The sequence below is a fragment of the Beta vulgaris genome, chromosome 9 (assembly GCF_026745355.1).
Source record: "Beta vulgaris subsp. vulgaris cultivar EL10 chromosome 9, EL10.2, whole genome shotgun sequence".
Classification (NCBI taxonomy): domain Eukaryota; kingdom Viridiplantae; phylum Streptophyta; class Magnoliopsida; order Caryophyllales; family Amaranthaceae; genus Beta; species Beta vulgaris.
In genome coordinates this window covers 53,949,550-53,967,748 of record NC_079210.1, presented here as the reverse complement: position 1 = coordinate 53,967,748, position 18,199 = coordinate 53,949,550, and the positions used below count along the sequence as shown (strand labels likewise).

Below are 18,199 nucleotides of genomic sequence, written 5' to 3'. Positions count from 1 at the left end.
ATACTCGATAACTTCAACTCACCATTTAAGGTAACAAAGCGCTTCATATTCGATGAGTAGCCAGTAGGGACCTTAATGCCATACAATGACTCGCAAAAAATCCGTTTCTCTGCACGCGACATCGTGTAGCAAGCTGGTGGCAAATAATTCCTCTCAGAATCCTCCACCTTTTTACTTTTATGTGTTTCATCATCATCAACCCTTTCCTCCCCTCTTTTCTTCTTTCTTCCGTCCCTTTTCTGAGCCCACAACTCTGGTCGAATCCCCTCTTGTTCCAAGTAAAGTCGTGACGCCTTAACATCTTTTGTCTTACCCGGAATATTCATAAGTGTCGCGATAATAGCTTCACAAACATTCTTCTCTATGTGCATGACATCCAAACAATGTCTGACCTTTAGATCTTTCCAATATGGGAGTTTCCAAAAAATGGACTGTTTTTTCCATAATCCTGTAGGTCTATCAACCTCACTAGCAGGTTTACCAAAGACTGTTTCAATGCCCTTCACCTGATTATAAACTTCAGTACCAGTTAATGGTCTACGAGCAACTTCTTCTTCAACCGTCCCATCGAATGCCTTCTTCTTAAACCGATAGGGATGGTCGCGGCTGAGGAGCCTTCGTGTGCGCATATACACATGTTTGCAGCCCTTAAGGTGTGTAGATTTCATGTCATCTAAACAAATCGGGCAAGGTTGTTTTCCTTTAGTCTTATACCCAGATAAGTTCCCATAAGCTGGATAATCGTTCATAGTACAAAAAAGCATGGCACGCAGAGTGAACATCTCATTAGCATACGCATCAAATACTAACACTCCTTCGTTCCACATCTTCTGTAAATCTTCAACAAGCGGCTGAAGGTATACATCTATGTCATTTCCAGGTTGTTTGGGCCCCGATATAAGAAGCGACAACATCATGTACTTACGTTTCATGCACAACCAAGGAGGCAAGTTATAAACCACTAAAACTACTGGCCATGTGCTATGCTGCGAGCTGAGATTGCCAAAAGGGTTCATGCCATCCGTACATAATCCAAGCCTCAGATTCCTATCCTCATTACCAAATGACTTATGCACCCTGTCGATAGTTTTCCACTCAGGCGAATCAGCCGGATGCTTGAGCAGACCGTCTTTCTTCCTACGATCTGCATGCCACCTCAAATTCTTCGCATCTCCTTTCATTGAGAACATGCGCTTAAATCTAGGTATTATGGGTAGATACCACAACACCTTGGCTGGTGGTCCTTCACTACCTCCAGCTCCTTCACGCTTGTACCTCGACAATCCACAACGTGGACACTCATGTAAATGCTCATACTCATTACGATAGAGCACACAATCGTTAGGACAAGCATGTATCCGCTCGTACTCTAAACCCAAAGGACACATCAACTTCTTCGCATAATAGTACGACTTTGGCAGTTCATTTCCTTCAGGGAGCATCTCAGCTAAAACTTCCAACAACGATGTGAAACTAGAGTCCGTCCAACCAGCGTTCGACTTAATGTTGAACAGTGTTACCACTGCAGAAAGTTTGGTGTACTTTGTACAACCTGGATACAACGGCTTTTCAGCAGCCTTAGACATAGACTCAAAAATACGAGGTCGTCTACACGACTGATCTTCAACCTCGTGTATCATCTCGTCTACCCGATCCCTATCATCATCTCCAAATTCATCATCCAAATTCTCATCCCCTAACTCATCATACTTCCTTTTTTTCTTCTTCACATACATCATTCTTTAATCCAGAGCTTCCCATATACCTCCCCTGCTCACCATGCCAAATCCATACATGGTATTGAGGCCTAAACCCACGGCGAAATACATGCTCCCTAACCACATGTATACTACTAACCTTGCTCACATTTCTACAATCCAAACAAGGACAATAAAAGTCGACTGCTCCAGAGGATGTTTGATATTCTAATGCACTTCTACAGAATTCCGAGACCCCATTCACAAACTCAATCGATTCACGACTACCATACATCCAAGTACGATCCATCTCATTCAAGAAGACCACCTCTAATAATTAAACACAACATTCATTATAATGCATCAATCATTATTAAATCACATACACTCACATATTCAAATCACACACGTATACAACAAGCTAAGATAGTCACATGTTCAATTGTATGCATGCAGTCAAAGGTCCTTATCACTCCAACCTAACCCATCCTTGGACGTCTAATCTCACTAGTGAATATATGCCAACTTTCCAATTCTAAGGAAAATCCGGCAGCATTTCCCTACAGTTCTCCAAGTACACAATGTAGATAATTGCTTATCTACATATGTACCCAGAGAACAATGTAGCGAAACGATAAGCCAAGATTTTCCTCAGAATTGAAAAGAAGACACACATTCACCACCTAAGTGAGATCAAACGTCCAAGAACAGTCCCAAACCGGGGACTATTCAAGACTTACCCCTAATGAGTAAGTCTTGAACGGGTATCTAGGCATATATGATGATGATTCAAACAACTACTATATATTTTCATATATATAGCTAAATCACATTGCGTTTTCATACAATCTCATATCAACAAATAATATATTATATATACATTATAAAAAATACATATACATTCAATAAATTATCAACTTTGTCTACATGTTAAAGTAGTTACCTCTTAACACCAACGACGAGCAATGAAGAAAAGAGATACTTGGAACTTTACTTGCCTTCCTTAGCCTCTTCTTCCTACAATTGACAAAACCCACATTGCACATTAACCATTTAATTCAATTTAACAAAACAAAAGTAACTTAAAAACAAAATTAATCCATACCTAATTAACCACTCAAATGGTGGAGAAGAGAAGAAATAAAAGAGAAGAGAAAGGGTGGTGCGCAAAGGGGTGGTGCGCAAGGGGTGGTGCGCAAAGGGGTGGTGGTGCGCGAAATGTGGTGTGCGAATTGGGGTGGTGGTGCACGAAATGTGTGCGCGAAGGGGTGGTGGTGCGCGAAGGGGTGGTGGTGCGTGAAGGGGTGGTGGTGCGCGAATTGGGCACCAATGTGGTGGTGGTGGTGGTGGTGCAACTCGAAGAAGTGAAGAGAGAGAATGAAGGAAAATCGCACTTGGGTAGTAAGAAGGAAGAGAGAGAATGAAAGTGGGAAAATGAAGTAAGGCGCGCTACATTGCATGTATCGAAAAAAAAAATTGAATGAAGGGCTGCGCTAGTTTCAAAAAAGCGCAGCCCTACACATTGAAGGGCTGCCTTTTAGAAAAGCGCAGCCCTTCTGCATGTGAAGGGCTGCGCCTCCTAAAAAGCGCAGCCCTTCACCTACAGAAGGGCTGCGCTTTTCTAAAAAGCGCAGCCCTTCTGTAGGTAGGGCTGCGCTTTTTAGAAAAAGCGCAGCCCTTCATACAAAAGGGCTGCGCTTTTTTTAAAAAGCGCAGCCCTTCATCAATAGGGCTGCGCTTTTTTAAAATGCGCAGCCCTACTTGCGCAGCCCTTTCGATTTTTTCCCCTAGTGTAATGATAAGACACTACGAGACAATGAGAAGCGAGACCTATATTGATGGGAGATAGAGTGTTTAATGTTACTCGAAAGTTAGCGAAAAAAGAAAGTTTTATCTGTTACAGCTTAAGAAAAACCTAATATTAATGTTGGTTATCAATTATTAGTTCCAATATGATTAGTATTCTGTTGGCTAGGTAGTACAAAATCTCTACAAAGACCGTGTTTCATATGCAACTCTTGAATACCAACGTGTATCAAGCACATTGGTACACTTTTTATAATTGGTTATATCAATAAATGACAATTTTGCCATCTCTACATACACTGGGATCCAAAGTTATAACTTATATTTATGTATATTTCGATGTTTACTTATATAGCCCAAAATATCTCACGCAACTCAACAGCAGATTAGAATACTCTTTATTTCTTTTATCCATACTGCCCCTTGCCTTCTTTCTCTACCTTTTTTAGTACAAAATAATGGCTCCAACTTGTTCCCTTAATTGCGTAATTCAAAAAAAAGTGCACCATATTGGCAATCTTTCGACATCTATTTTGAGATTATAACATACATCATAAACTATAAAAAAAATCCGATTTTCAAACATTTTTTAATTTTCCCCCTTTATACATTCCAAACCTGTTGATCTCATTCCCTCAACAGGTAACAAAACATCTGCTTTGGTGAATATGGGTCAAATATCTGATGAGTTGCATACTCTTTCAACGTGGGAGAAAGCCTGCTAAGATTATTCCAAAGGAGGAAAGAAGAGATCTACTGAGAATTGATAAAGTATCAGGAATCTAATTGTTTTTGTTATATGGGAAAATGTCCATGAAATATATAAATATTTGTCATGGAAAAAGATCAAGGAATATATGATACAGAACATGGTTTTCTTAAACCAGCAAATGGATTTTAGTAATTATGTAATATTTTCCAGCTGAGATCCAGGTTGCTTCGCAGAGCAATGAATTCCAAGAATGGCATCCAAAGTTAGATGACTAATACACTGGGATCTGAATTATTGGTTATAATACATTGACAGAGCAGAAAAAGAGAACCACGTGTACAGGTTGGTCCATTATTATAGGATTGTAGTATAAGATTTAGAAACATAATAACCAAGTTTCACAGGGGAAATGACTTGGCCAATTGTTTTTTTGAGTCAGCCTGAGATAGCCACAAGCTATGCACAAAGCTCAACCACAAGAAAGATAACATATATTTCCTCCGTTTCGTTTTAAATGCAACAAAAGGATATTATTTGTGAGCTATAAAATATTCATTTGTTGCGTTTAAAACAAAACGGAGGAAGTACTATTTTTTTTCTCAATAACATCAATTTATCAATTTATTGGCAACGATGAAACCATAAACCATGAAAATGTAAGGCTGGTTCATTATCATTTCTTGTTTTCAATTTCTAGTTTTTCTTTGAAAATCACAAAACATAAAAATTAAAAAATAGTTTCTAATTTTTTTGTTGTCAGTTTTCAAAATAATCATTTGTACAAGTATGACTCAATTTAAGTTTATCATGCGACTTTTATGTTCATAAAACCAAAATTTGGACATTTATATTGATACCGAACGGATCTTAGTTACCTTTTAACAATAGCTGTTTTAGAAGTAAGGGTATATGTGTCTTTTTATAATTGATCGACTATAGCTCCATTGGTGTTTAGTTCATCTTTCTCACATAATCAACGTCGAACCTTAGTAAGAGCAGGTTGTGAGATTCGGTCTAAGGATGCAATGGGCTAACTAAATCTCTCTTAAGATAAAAAACAATAACTATAATCTGACTATAACCGTTTTTCTTTTGAGTCAAGTAATATAATGAGAATGTCTTAGAGATGACAATCTCTGATCCATCGTGTACAAGTGTGGGAAATAATTGTATTAAACTGTTGTAGGTTAACCTGACATTCAATATATATAGTGTTTACATTACAGACCTATGACTAGTAAAGTACTATTTACCCTTTACATTATAATATTATCCCTTTACAATATAATATTATCCAATACATCTTAATAACCTAACCTAAACATGACACGAACTAAAGTAACCAAGAGAAACGAAATTCAACCTGTTTGGTAGTTAAAGTTTAAGTTGTAGATCATTGTGGTGGATATGTTGTGAGTGCTACCCAAATCATTAACTCAAATTTCTTGCCTTGTGTGTGCTCCTCTACTACACCTCTATTTGTACTAATTTTTTTTATTTATAGTACATGATATAGTACAAGTTTAAACATTGTTTCAAGTTGGAGCCCTTGAGATAGGTGAGTTAGACACAGGTCCACCTATACGGCTATACCTTTTCAAAAATAAACATTGTCAATAAGTTGAATAGCAGTTTACTTTGACAGTGTATAATACGAATACTTCCTCTATTCTTTTTTAATTGCAACATTTTAACTTTTGTACTATTCATAGTTCACGCTTTGACTTGTATGATAATCTATACACAAGGATATACATGGTCGTATGATGTCTTATTTTATTCGTCTCAATGCTAAGTTTTTAATATCTCATTTCATAGTTTTTTACGTATACAAATACGTAATTAAGTTAAAAGTGTCAAAATTTTTGCCCAGACAAGTGTCAAAATGCAAATGCTACAATTTTAAAAATGCGTAGGAAGTATTATAATTGGCCTATGTCAAAAGAAAGAAAAACGCTTTAGAGTATAAAGATTATGTAGTTAGTGAACATCATCGATATGTTAGTACGTACGCTTACAAAATTAGGGAGTAGGTCACAATTATATGCGTGATTAACTCTATACTGTAATATCTAATTACGGAGAATTAGGTTGATTCCGACTTTCTTGGATATAGAAGAAAACTATTAATTAATGTTGGTTCGACAATGATAGACAATGCTTGAGCAACTTTTAGCAAGTCACATAGGTATAGTGGTATAATGGAGAACAAACATGGCCTCATATAATAGAAATGTTTGCTAGAAACTCAAACTTTATGGTGGTAAGCTTCCTTTGAGTTTCTCATGGTAAGACATTCAGAGATATTTTATTGTTCCTCTTCTATGTAGGAAGGATCTTATATGATTATTGTGATTTGTGAATCGATTAGCTTACTAGTAAGCTTAATTTATGTGCCTTTTACAAACAATATAATACCGGCCAATAAATGCCTTAAAAAGATATATTCAGCAATTAGTATACTTCTTTCGTTTCAATTTAGTTATGACACTTTCTATTTTAGGAAGTTTCAATTTAGTTGTGACACTTTCATTTTGGGTAATAACTTCTCTCTATTTCTCTCCTATTACATGAGACTCTTTTATTTTCTTTCTCTATCTCTCCCCTCTTCGAAAATTACCTAAGAATCCGTGATTTTTAAAAGTGTCACAACTAAATTAAAACGGAGGAAGTAGTTGTTTTACACACTTTATATAGAACACTTCCTTTCTCTATAATGCATGACTTTACCATCAAAGAGAGTTTCCTAGCCCAACCCTAATTAATTAGCTCGTTCTTACTTCCCTCTAAAACAAGGAGTCTTACCATTATCTCATCCTGTACATATCCCATAGCTATAGTATTGTTCTAAATCCAATAATTAAGTGCTAACCACTACTTAACTACTTTAAAAGTTATTGTTGAACACCTACGAGATGAGGCAAGCATTTCCTCATCATTGTCCCATAGGCCGTGTATAATTGCTTAAGGTGATACCCCATGACCATTGTGTCATTGTGTGTGTGTAAATTATTAGAACAATAGAGTTGAAGTGCATGGGGTTTATCAATGAAAATTAAATAAATTGTAGGGTTACTGAAATTAGAGTTGGCAAAAGTTGATCTAATCTGATATAATCCGACATGAAACTTATCTGAAAATTCCGGATTTGGGTTGGGATTTTCGACCTGAAATAAAAATGAGTCAACCCGGCCAATCCGACCTGAAAATATAATGGGTTAGGTTCGGCTTGACTTTTTAAACCTGAAAATAACCCGAATAACCTGATTTAGAAGTCAGGAAGGGTCAACTTGAAATTAACCCAAACTTTCATAACTTATACAATCTATCTTATGTTATTCTTATTTGTATTGGGCCAAGCCCGTTTCTTGGATCATCTAAATTTCATTTCAGGTTATTAACCTAGACTTTCATAATTTAGCATGTATAGTTAAATTTCATTTCAAGTCATTTTAGATTGGTTTCTAGCCAACTCAAATTTGAAAAGATCGGGTTCAGGTTATGTTTTTCGACCTAAAATTAAAATTAGGTCGGATTTGGATTAGAGATAAGTGACCTGAATATAAATTAGGTCAACCTGAAATTGAACCAATCCCACCTAATTGCTAGAACTAACTGAAATTACATGGGTAATTTTTGTCAAGTAAAAAAAAGCTAAACTGGAAGAGAGACAAGGCTAGAGAATTGTACTTTATTATATTACATGCAAAGTTGATTATGCGAATTCTCGTATAAGACAGCTTTAGCCTGTCAAATCTTTATTCAATTAGAAAAGAAATAAAAGTTATAGAAAAGAAATAAAAGTTTAAATATATTGAGAAAGGATCATTTCAATTAAAAGTTTATGAAATTTGAACTCGTGATCTTATCATGCTGATTCTGGTATTAAGTCAAATGACCAACTCAACCAAAAAGTTAAGCAGATAGTTGAAGTCACATAAGTTACTCTATCGCATATAAACTACTCCTCTGCCCCAAAATATAGTTCCCGTTTCATTTTGCACAGTCTCCAAGACGTTCCTTTGACCTACAATATCTTCTATTTCTTATTAGTAAAAAATATAAAAAAAGTTGATATATTACGAATTTATACATTAAGCCGAATCTAACAAGACCCCTCATGAATATGTTTTTTTGTATACATTAGTAAGAATATTTGTTCATCTCTCATTTTTAAATTTTAAGTCTCGTCTCAATTGTATTACATGGATGTACTCTCCTTTGAAAAGGACTCCTCTCCATAGGGTGTGCTAAGGCACTATAAAAACGTCGCCCACCTAGTGGGGGAATACCTTATCTTGAGTAGAGGCCTTTTCAAAGTGTTTCTTGAGGAATAAAATACAACTCGAAATTATCAAAAAAAAAAAATAAATTTGGTCAAAGTTTTAAATTTGACTCCCAAAATAGAAATGGGAACTATATTTTGGGACGGAGGGAGTAGTAATAAAGACATTTTAAAACTAAGAATTAATGACATGTAAAAGTACTTAAAACTTAAAAGTTAAGCAAAATACATAACATGTGTTATAACACATTATATAAAGTTAAACCAAGATGTCCTAGAACTTAAAGTCTTAAATGAATATTTCTTGTCGATGAAGGATAAAGCAGTCAAACTTTCATGAGCAAAATTGGATATCTTTTCATTTTTTAATACATAAATATTTTTTGATCCATTCATTTTTTATTATAATAGCAAAAGAAAGATAAAAGTTGATGCATCCCAACTATACAGCACTAATTCGGGAATTCCTTTTTACCCATCATTCTCATTTAGCTTGTTGGTTGATCCAATAATCTAACGCTGGATGTTAGTTTGAAGCGCTGTTGGGCCAAACAAGCAAAGGGCAGTCCTTAGTCCTTAACATTTAACAAATACAGAAATACTCTATTTGTGTTTTTTATTGCTATTTTTTTTTTTTTTATAGATGATTGTTTCTTCGGTTTTTCACCATATACTCATGATAATTTTTTTTTGGCACCATATACCCCTGCAAGTTTCAAATTCAATATAGGCCCTCCACTTTTTAAAAAATACATCCACTTACCCATAATGACGAACAACGTTAACGTCCGTTAATCATTAACCCTCATTCCCCCCATAAGCCTAATTAACTAATCTAAATCTAAGCCAAACCCTTACTCTAACCCTTAATCTAATACCCTAATCTTAACACCCCTCCACCCCAGCCCCCCACTGCCCCACCACCCCGTATCCCCTCGCAACCCACTTCCCCCTTCAGACCCACAATCCCCCATTGCCCCACCAGCCCACAACCCCCTCCCCCTTTCAGACTCACAACCCCATCCTTTTCAGATATGTACGAAGATGACGACGATTATGGCGGCGACATAGGTGGAGTCAAAGGCGGCTCTTTCAGATTCGTACGAAGAACCCGAAGATGACGAAGAGGAAGACAATTTTACGACGCCGTGTGCGATTCAGCAGAGGAAGGAGAGGGGACTGCAAGGGAGTGGGGTGGTGGGGCTTCGGGGGTGGTGAGGAGGGGGTGGGCTTCGGGGGTGGTGGGATAAGGGGTGGGGGAGTGGGGGACGACTGGGTTCAGTGGTGGTTAGGATAAGGCCAGTTAGGGTTAGGGTATTAGATTAGGGATTAAGGTTATCGTTTGAATTAGGTTTAGATTAGTTAATTCGGATTAGAGGGGGGATTAGGAGTTAATGAGTAACAACGTTAGCCTTGCTTCCGTTAGTAATGAGGGTAAGTTGATGTATTTTTTGAAAAGCGGAGGGTTTATGGTGAATTTGGAAGCTTGCAAGGGTATATGGTGCAAAAAAAATTGTCAGGGGTATATGGTGAAAAAACCGTTGTTTCTTTTTAATTGCTATATTATCTAAAATTTTCTTAGTTGAGGTATTTGGCCCATCAAAAAGTAATATTATTATACTTGTTCTTTTTTCACCAAAAAATACTACTGTTTTTTTCACCTTTTTCCATTATTTTCCATTGACTGAATTAAAAATCATCCTTTAAAAAGTTTGAAAGTGATATTGCCTAGACCCCTATTTTTTCGGTGAGAGAGTGAAACGAACATGTACTACTAAGTTAATCATTAATACAAATTAATAATAACAATAACAATCAACTCTTATACATAAAATTCGTCAATTTTCTCTTACTAGATAATCATCGTAATTTTGTTTCCCATAATCTAGTTAGAATAGCGCCTTTTGGTGTGGAACTATGTTGGGAAAATCATTGTCCGAATAATATAGCTCCATATGTGTTTATGGACACTTTGTCCATGAGTTCACTTTTCTCTTAAAAGAAAAAGAATCACCGTAATTCGTAAACTTCATACAAGTAATTGCCTAAGTGTGATTTCACTAAACTTTATTTTTTCCTTGGACGAGTTATTTTCCATTATCAAGAGAATATATGTACTGATCAGCAAAGTAATATTCTGTAAACGAGGAATATAAGTAAGTTATGTGAAGTTAGGTTTGGTAGCCTACCATTACACTTTAGTCTTTCCAACAAAAAAAGCACTTTAGTCTTAATGAAAAAAGAAAGGAGAAAATAGTAAGGAAATTCAAGGTAACCTTACCATGTGTAATATTTTATCCTTTCAAACAAAAAAATGTTAAAATTTTCTCCTGTTAGGTGCATCTTATTTGTTTTCTGTAGTTCATGACTTGTTGTTAAGCACACCAAGTCAACGTTCTTAAGTAGATACAAGGCACCTATGTCCCTTTTATAGAAATAACAACAATATTGTATAGGTCAAATATATAGATATATTTAATTTCATTTTGGCTAAAACATTGGCTCTTCATATGGCTGAAAAATCAACTTCCAAATATAAATCTTTTTCTTCCATTAAAAAGTTGAAAAGCCACCAAGACAATATTAAGTGTTGGACAAAAGTCATTTACAAAAATCATCCTTTGACAGTATCTCAATCCATTGTTTTCTCCTGTCAAATATATTTATAAATTAATAAGAGTGTGTTATCTTTTAAACTATCTAAGGGTTATCTGAACTGAACTTATTTGAATTTATCTAATTTAACTAAATATGTTTAAATTTATTGAAATTTATTAAAGTTTATTTTGTAAAGACAAAATCAACTAATGACAAGTCGTCAAACTAATCAAGATCAACAAAAAAAAAAATAATCAAAGAGTCAAAATGAAGATCAAGAGAAAAATCAAGACACAAAATGACAAAAGCAACTAATTTCAGGTCATTAACAAATTATTAATAGTGGTTGCTAAAAATAGACACAATATATTAATCATTTTTAACGATTGTTCAAACTTACACTTTGACTAATAAAGAGGAGAATCGATCCACTTAGAAATAAGAAAAATGTTTCATGCTAATAGTAATTGATTTTTTTTATCCATATGAGCCATAAAGTGCAAAAAAAGGGAGGGGAGATTCGAACATATGACATGTCGTTCACAATACCTCAATCTTAACCACTTGGCCAATACATCTTTGGTTGTTATGCTAATAGCAATTGATAACAATATGGGAAAATATTTTTTTTATAAGGTGATAATTTGCGCTCATCTTTCTTCAATATCGGACACAATTTAAGGAAAAACGTGATGTTGTTTCAGCAACCAACAATAAAAATCTTGTTTTCACCGACAATAAATCATATATCCCTTTCCATTATTTGTTTCTAAATGACAACAAATTGAAAGAGTGATTTCATGTATCAACAAATAGTGAAACTAATTGTTTCTAATGTAAACAAACGAAATATAGATTGTCGCATGCAGTTTGTTACTAAATGACAACAAAACGAAAATATGATGTCATCTAGCATTATAAAGTAAAATTAATTTGTTATTCTAATGTCAAAAAAAAATCAAGTATTGGTTGTGGTTATGTTTCTAAATGGCAGCACATCGCAAATATATGCCATCTATCAACAAAGCAAAATTCTTTGTTTCTAATGTCAGTAAATCAAATTTTTGTTGCCGTAGTTTGTTGTTAAATGACAACAAATTGAAAATATGATGCCATCTAATAACAAATAGTAAAACAACTTGTTTCGAATAACAACAAACAAAAATATGTTGCTTTCATTTGTTGGAAAATTAGAGTAAAAAAGGTCACTTTATAATAGGCAACAGAAAAGTAATTTATATTTCCATTTATTAACAGTGCATGAATTCGTTGTCAAAATTTATTTCTATGATGCTCTAATTTTTGTATTGAATAGAATTCCAAGAATGTACAAAATTCCATATCAGGAACGAATAACAACAAATAATAAAGGATAAAGGAGAAACTTTTTATTAGCTAATTAATGAAGAAGTTAATAGCAAAGCTTGGGCAATGCAACGTGAAGAGCTGAGTTGATGAGAATTTTTTTTTTCTCTCAAACCCAAACATCCACTTTTTGGTTTTTGGGAGGATTCAATTAACTTAATCTGCCCACAATCAATTATAGGACACTTTGAGGAGACACCAATACATAGAGAACTATAGAGATAAACATGGTAAATGTAAATGTGTGATTCCCTTTTTAGTCGTAGTTTGTTCACTTTGAGCTTATGTTTTCTTTGTAGTTTTTTGTTGATCACTTTGAGCTAGAAGTAACAATTGAGTTAAGCCAATCTCACCTGGACCAACAATAGATTTAGGTTGTTGGCTGAGACTCGATATTAGTCAAAGCACAACTTAAATAGAATCGATTTACCTACTAGGTGGATCGAGTTTTGTACCACTATTATATCAATCCGATTCAATCAGATATACACCATCATACCTGATTATTTTAGTATTTAAGTATTATCATTTCGTTTTATATCAAATTTCTTTCCCCACCAAATATGCTCATTACTCGATCAAAACGCATAATCTCATCATTAAAGAGGTTATCTTCCTTGAAAATCCTTCTAACATCCAAACATTAGACATTTGATTAAAATTTGTAGAGGTTGGAGATAATAAAATCTATTTTGTAATGTCCTCTACTCTCTTATCGAGTTACCGTTTAATGTTAATTGGCAATTAATATTTGTCTTCTTATTTTTCATATCTCTATATTGGTTCAAAAATTCAATACCTCAATCATCATTGTTTATACCCCACAGGTAAATTGTATTTTACATTTGTCTCAATCAGAAAAGGTTTAAAACTGAATATGGAGTTTGGCTTTGAAAACCCTTAAAGGCTTGTCCTTTTTAGTACGGGCTTGAAGTATGGAGCTTTCGGCCTGTCACCCATTGGCGCAGCCCATAAAATCACATCCTCAATGTTCCAAAGTGGACTTTGTCATTTTCATCGTTTTTTTTGGTTTGAACAAAGGTCCTAACTCCTAACTTGATAGTAAGTGGACAGCGATCAACATCATCTCCAGGGGAATCCACTGGTTAGATATCGCCGTATTTATCAAGGCCCAATAGCTTAGCGTAACATAATTCCTTAATTTATCTGCAAACTGCGATCCGGAAAAAGCAAATTATGATTACTGTTCACTTATTTTTAGTCCATTTTGAACAAATCACGAAGTGAAAAACCGAATAAAATAGAACATAAGTATATTAAGTATCATAATTTTTATATCGTATCTCCAATGTTTTTTATGGGTTTGATCTAAACTTCTAAACCCTTTTTTTTTATTGATTATCGATCCATCTTTCTACCTATACACAAAATAAAAAAAGACCTTGTTGTAATTCCTATATGGTGCTACATTTTTTTTTTATTGATGGGTTTGTCTCTCTGTAACTTGCTTTTCGATTCAACAAGCTAATCCCAAATTTCTAACTTATGATTATATTATGGATGTCATCTAACTTAGTTGGTTAAGTTTTAGAGAATTGATACCTAAAACACCTGAGATGATCTGATCGAATCCAGTTAACACCAAATGCGCCTAATCGCTCTCTAACATCCCAAAAAACACTTATAATTGAGGCTGAATTCAGTCCAGTACTATACCCATTACCCAAGACATTTCAGAAGACAGAAAAAAATGTGGAACATAATACCAAGAAGCTTAGTTCTACAAAAAACCAATTTGTTACTTTATACTAATCAATATACTTTTAGCTTCGTAGCTAACCACATCAACATTGTAAAAGTTTCAGATACAATACTGTATTCTCTAAGAAACTTTTGGAAATGAGCTACGTACGTAAAACATAACTAGCTACATACATCCATTTATAAGTTGACAACCAATCAAACAGGCTTTTCTTTGCTTCATCAAAAAGATATGTCTTGCTTAAACCAAAAACAACTGCTATTTTATTCCTTTTTTTCCCCTCATGCAATACCTATATGTACCAATCTTTTACTATCAATTATCAAAACCTAAGATTTTTCTCAGGCAACCATGACAAACTACTACCATAGTGTTTTCTTCACAATAATTTTTATCATTAGCGCTATTTTAGTTCCACTTTCTCTTGCTTCTGTTAATTCAATAGGAAACTTCAACAATGATTTCTTCATCTCATGGGCTCCTACCCACGTAAACACATCGGTTGATGGCAAAATAAGAAGCTTAAAACTTGATCAAGAATCAGGTCCATCATGATCATTATTTACGCGACTTCCTCCGTTTCATAATACTCGCTACACTTTTTATTGTAGAAAGTTTCACATTACTTGCTACACTCCCTTTTGGGCAATAAACTCTCTCTATCTCTCTCCTCTCACATGGGTCTCTTTTTTTACTTTATACTTCTCTCTTTAAAATTGCCTAGGAGTCCGTGAATTGAGAAGTGTAGCGAGTAATAAAAAACGGAAGAAGTAGCTAACTATTGTCCCTATTTTTCATTATTTGCAGGTTGATCTGAGTAATTAATAACAGCTAGCTAACGACTAATTCTCCTAAAAACTTATTTTGTCAGGTTCTGGTTTCGATTCAAACAGCATGTTCTTGTTCGGGCAGATAGACATGCAAATTAAGCTAATACCAGGTTCTTCTGCAGGCAGTGTTGTGGCCTATTACGTAAGAATTAGTTAAAAGGATAGTTCACATTTCACACAAACCATTCTAACTATCGGTGATTTTCTTAGATATATCTCGACCATGGATTATGTCACAAGAGTTTATCGTCTAAAGGACCGCCTACTTTTAAATTAAAATTAGCAATTATAATACAAAAAATTAGCCCATAATTTAGTATTTCTTTTTGTGATTAGTTTAATTCATTTAGTGACTAGATATATTTTTACATTAAATTAAACCGTCTCTTTTAATAATTTTTAATGTCATAATAATAGGTATATCTTTTCCAAATGATCCGATAACCTAAAATATAAGTTCAATACGTCAAATTAAACGTCAACATTTACTATTTTAGGATCTAGTTAGAGAGAAAAACAACTTTTTTTTTATAAAACAACAAAAAAAAAAACAGGTAAATTAAGATTTCGGTCACTTGGAATTATTTTAGTTAGGCATCCCGGTCCATAGTAAGAACTGTATAAGATTACTATGAGAAGATTAGTCATACATAGTCGAGATTATTCTTGTACAAGCTCTCTTAAATTCATAATTTAATTTTATTCCTTAATCTTTCTCTATCATTATTGTACTATTTTAACCTTGTTTGGAAAATTAATTAATCTATCTATACATATATATTAAAAGGCGTGCGAAAACAAGAAACTGTGCCACGTGGCGCTCTCTTTATGGAGTAGGGTTTGAACCCAAGACCTCAAGTACATATACTAAAGTTTTAACCACTAGACTAAGTTGTATTTAATGTTATTATCATAAAGTATTATATTAATAAATGAATTTTTTTCTTATCCGGGACATAGCCCGGACCTAATAACTAGTTTTTTGTTTGAAATTTGCAGCTTGCATCTGATTCACCAAATCGTGATGAGATAGACTTGGAGTTCCTAGGGAATGTTTCAGGGCAACCTTATATTCTTCAAACAAATATATATTCTCATGGCTTCGGCGATAGGGAAGAGAGAATTTATCTTTGGTTTGATCCGTCAGCAGACTTTCATACGTATTCTATTCTTTGGAACATTTATCAAATAGTGTAAGGCACTATACATATATATCCTTTTGCTTTATATTACCCCTCTTCAACAAATACACGTACTGCTTGCTTTTTGGTGGTCAAATTTCACAAAATTTGAACTTTTTTTTTTCATTAATGATCTTTAGTATCATGTAGGATTATATTGGATTTGAAACAAAATGCACTTTCAACATTTTTTTACTAATATGATTGATGGTCAAAGGTAAGCGTTAATAGATGAAGTATAAAAAAAGGATCTCAATTTACTTGAGAAGAAAGTTTAGTATAGAGTAGTACTCTTGGCATCGTTGATAGTAGTCTCGATCAAGTTAGCATGTACATCACATGCACATTAGTAAAAAGACGCGTTTTTTATTTCAATACATATATGTTGATTCACGTGGTTATGCAAAAAAGCAGAATACTTAAGTGCATAATTATCTATATAAATATATTAAAAAGAGTTCTTAAACAAAGAACAGTTCCAACGTAATGCTTTTTTTAAGGGTATTTTACATCATGTAAACTAAAAAAACTAGAAATTGCATAGTATATATTTTGATCCCATAACCTCAAGTTTATAAACTAAAGTCTTCACCATTAAACCAAGTGGTATTTTGTATTAATATTTTAAAGTACAATATTAATAAATGAAAATGTTTCTTACCCGCAGCATAGCCCGAGCTTAATAACTAGTTTTACCTAAAACGGAAGTCATGCATATAAAAGCTATATCAAATCAAGCAATATAATGTTATATGCACGAATGTATATATGTATGCAGGATCATGGTGGACTGGGTGCCTATTAGGGTTTTTAGAAACCATAAAGACAAAGGAATATCATTTCCGATTTCACAACCAATGAGCATCAAAGCAAGCTTATGGAATGGTGAAGATTGGGCAACAAGGGGAGGGAAGGATAAGATTAATTGGTCGAAGGCACCCTTTATTGCTTCTTTTCGAAACTACAAGATTGATGCATGTGTTTGGAGAGGAAATCCCAAAATTTGCAAGCAAGTTAGGTCTACTAATTGGTGGAACAAAGAGAAATTTAACTCCTTAAATTGGAATCAAAGAAGGTTTTATAGATGGGTGAGGAAATATCACCTTATTTATGACTATTGCCAAGATAATCAAAGGTTTTCAGGCAATCTTCCTAAGGAGTGTTCCCTTCCCAAATATTGAGTTGCAAGAATTGCAGAGTTCTATAGACATATACCAGTTTTAGGCATAATTTTATGCATATCAGGTTCGAAAAACCTAAGTACTGTAATTTGTTATCGTATACCCTATTAATCCATATATTTATCTTATAATTTTTTTTATTTGGCTAATAAAATGTTGGTTTAGGAGTAAACTTAATGCTTGAAAATCCAATGTCCATTATTATATTGTTCAGATTCTCATATTATCCTAATTAATTTTATCCCAAAGTTTGGCTGTTTATTCTGAAATAATTGATGTTAATATTATCATTATTTTGCTATATAAAAGTATAATTTCATATGTAAAATTACACTGAAATTATATCCATCATTTACTGATGGCTTAGTTTAGTCATGTACTAGTCTAAATAATTGAAACATTGACTAATATCTTATGAATGCCAATAAGCTAAGTATTGTTGTTTTCTTTAAAGGAAACTATGATATAAATTATACTTCCTCTGTTCTAAATTAGTTAGAAAATGTATTGAGAAAACTGGAAAGACAAGTTCTAAGGAGTGCACCAGTGCATGTGCATGTACATTATCAGTACATGTGTACGTCAAGAGGATAGGGAGTAAGAATACTTAAAAGAAGGACCAAAAGAATGAGAAGATAGAGAAAACTTATAATCAAATAATGTAATGTTATTGTAACTAATTTGAACTTTATAAATAGAAAAGTGTTAGCAACTAATTTGTAACAAATTGAGTATTAGTTTATATATATATGTTATAATAGATTTAGAAGTAGTTCTTAAATCTATCTATTTACAAGTGTTTATCTAGACATATTATCTAA

The 18,199-nt window shown here is 33.8% G+C and overlaps 1 protein-coding gene across 1 annotated transcript; it reads left to right on the top strand.

Annotated features, from left to right (window-relative positions):
- Window positions 1–14,527: 14,527 nt before the first annotated feature.
- Window positions 14,528–17,639, top strand: LOC104904830 (probable xyloglucan endotransglucosylase/hydrolase protein 10). Its single transcript, XM_010693224.4, has 4 exons — window positions 14,528–14,730; window positions 15,058–15,158; window positions 16,016–16,209; window positions 16,976–17,639. Exons 1-4 carry the CDS (start codon window positions 14,538–14,540, stop codon window positions 17,376–17,378), a joined length of 891 nt encoding a protein of 296 aa, XP_010691526.2. The 5' UTR covers window positions 14,528–14,537; the 3' UTR covers window positions 17,379–17,639.
- The last annotated feature ends 560 nt before the right edge of the window (window positions 17,640–18,199 follow it).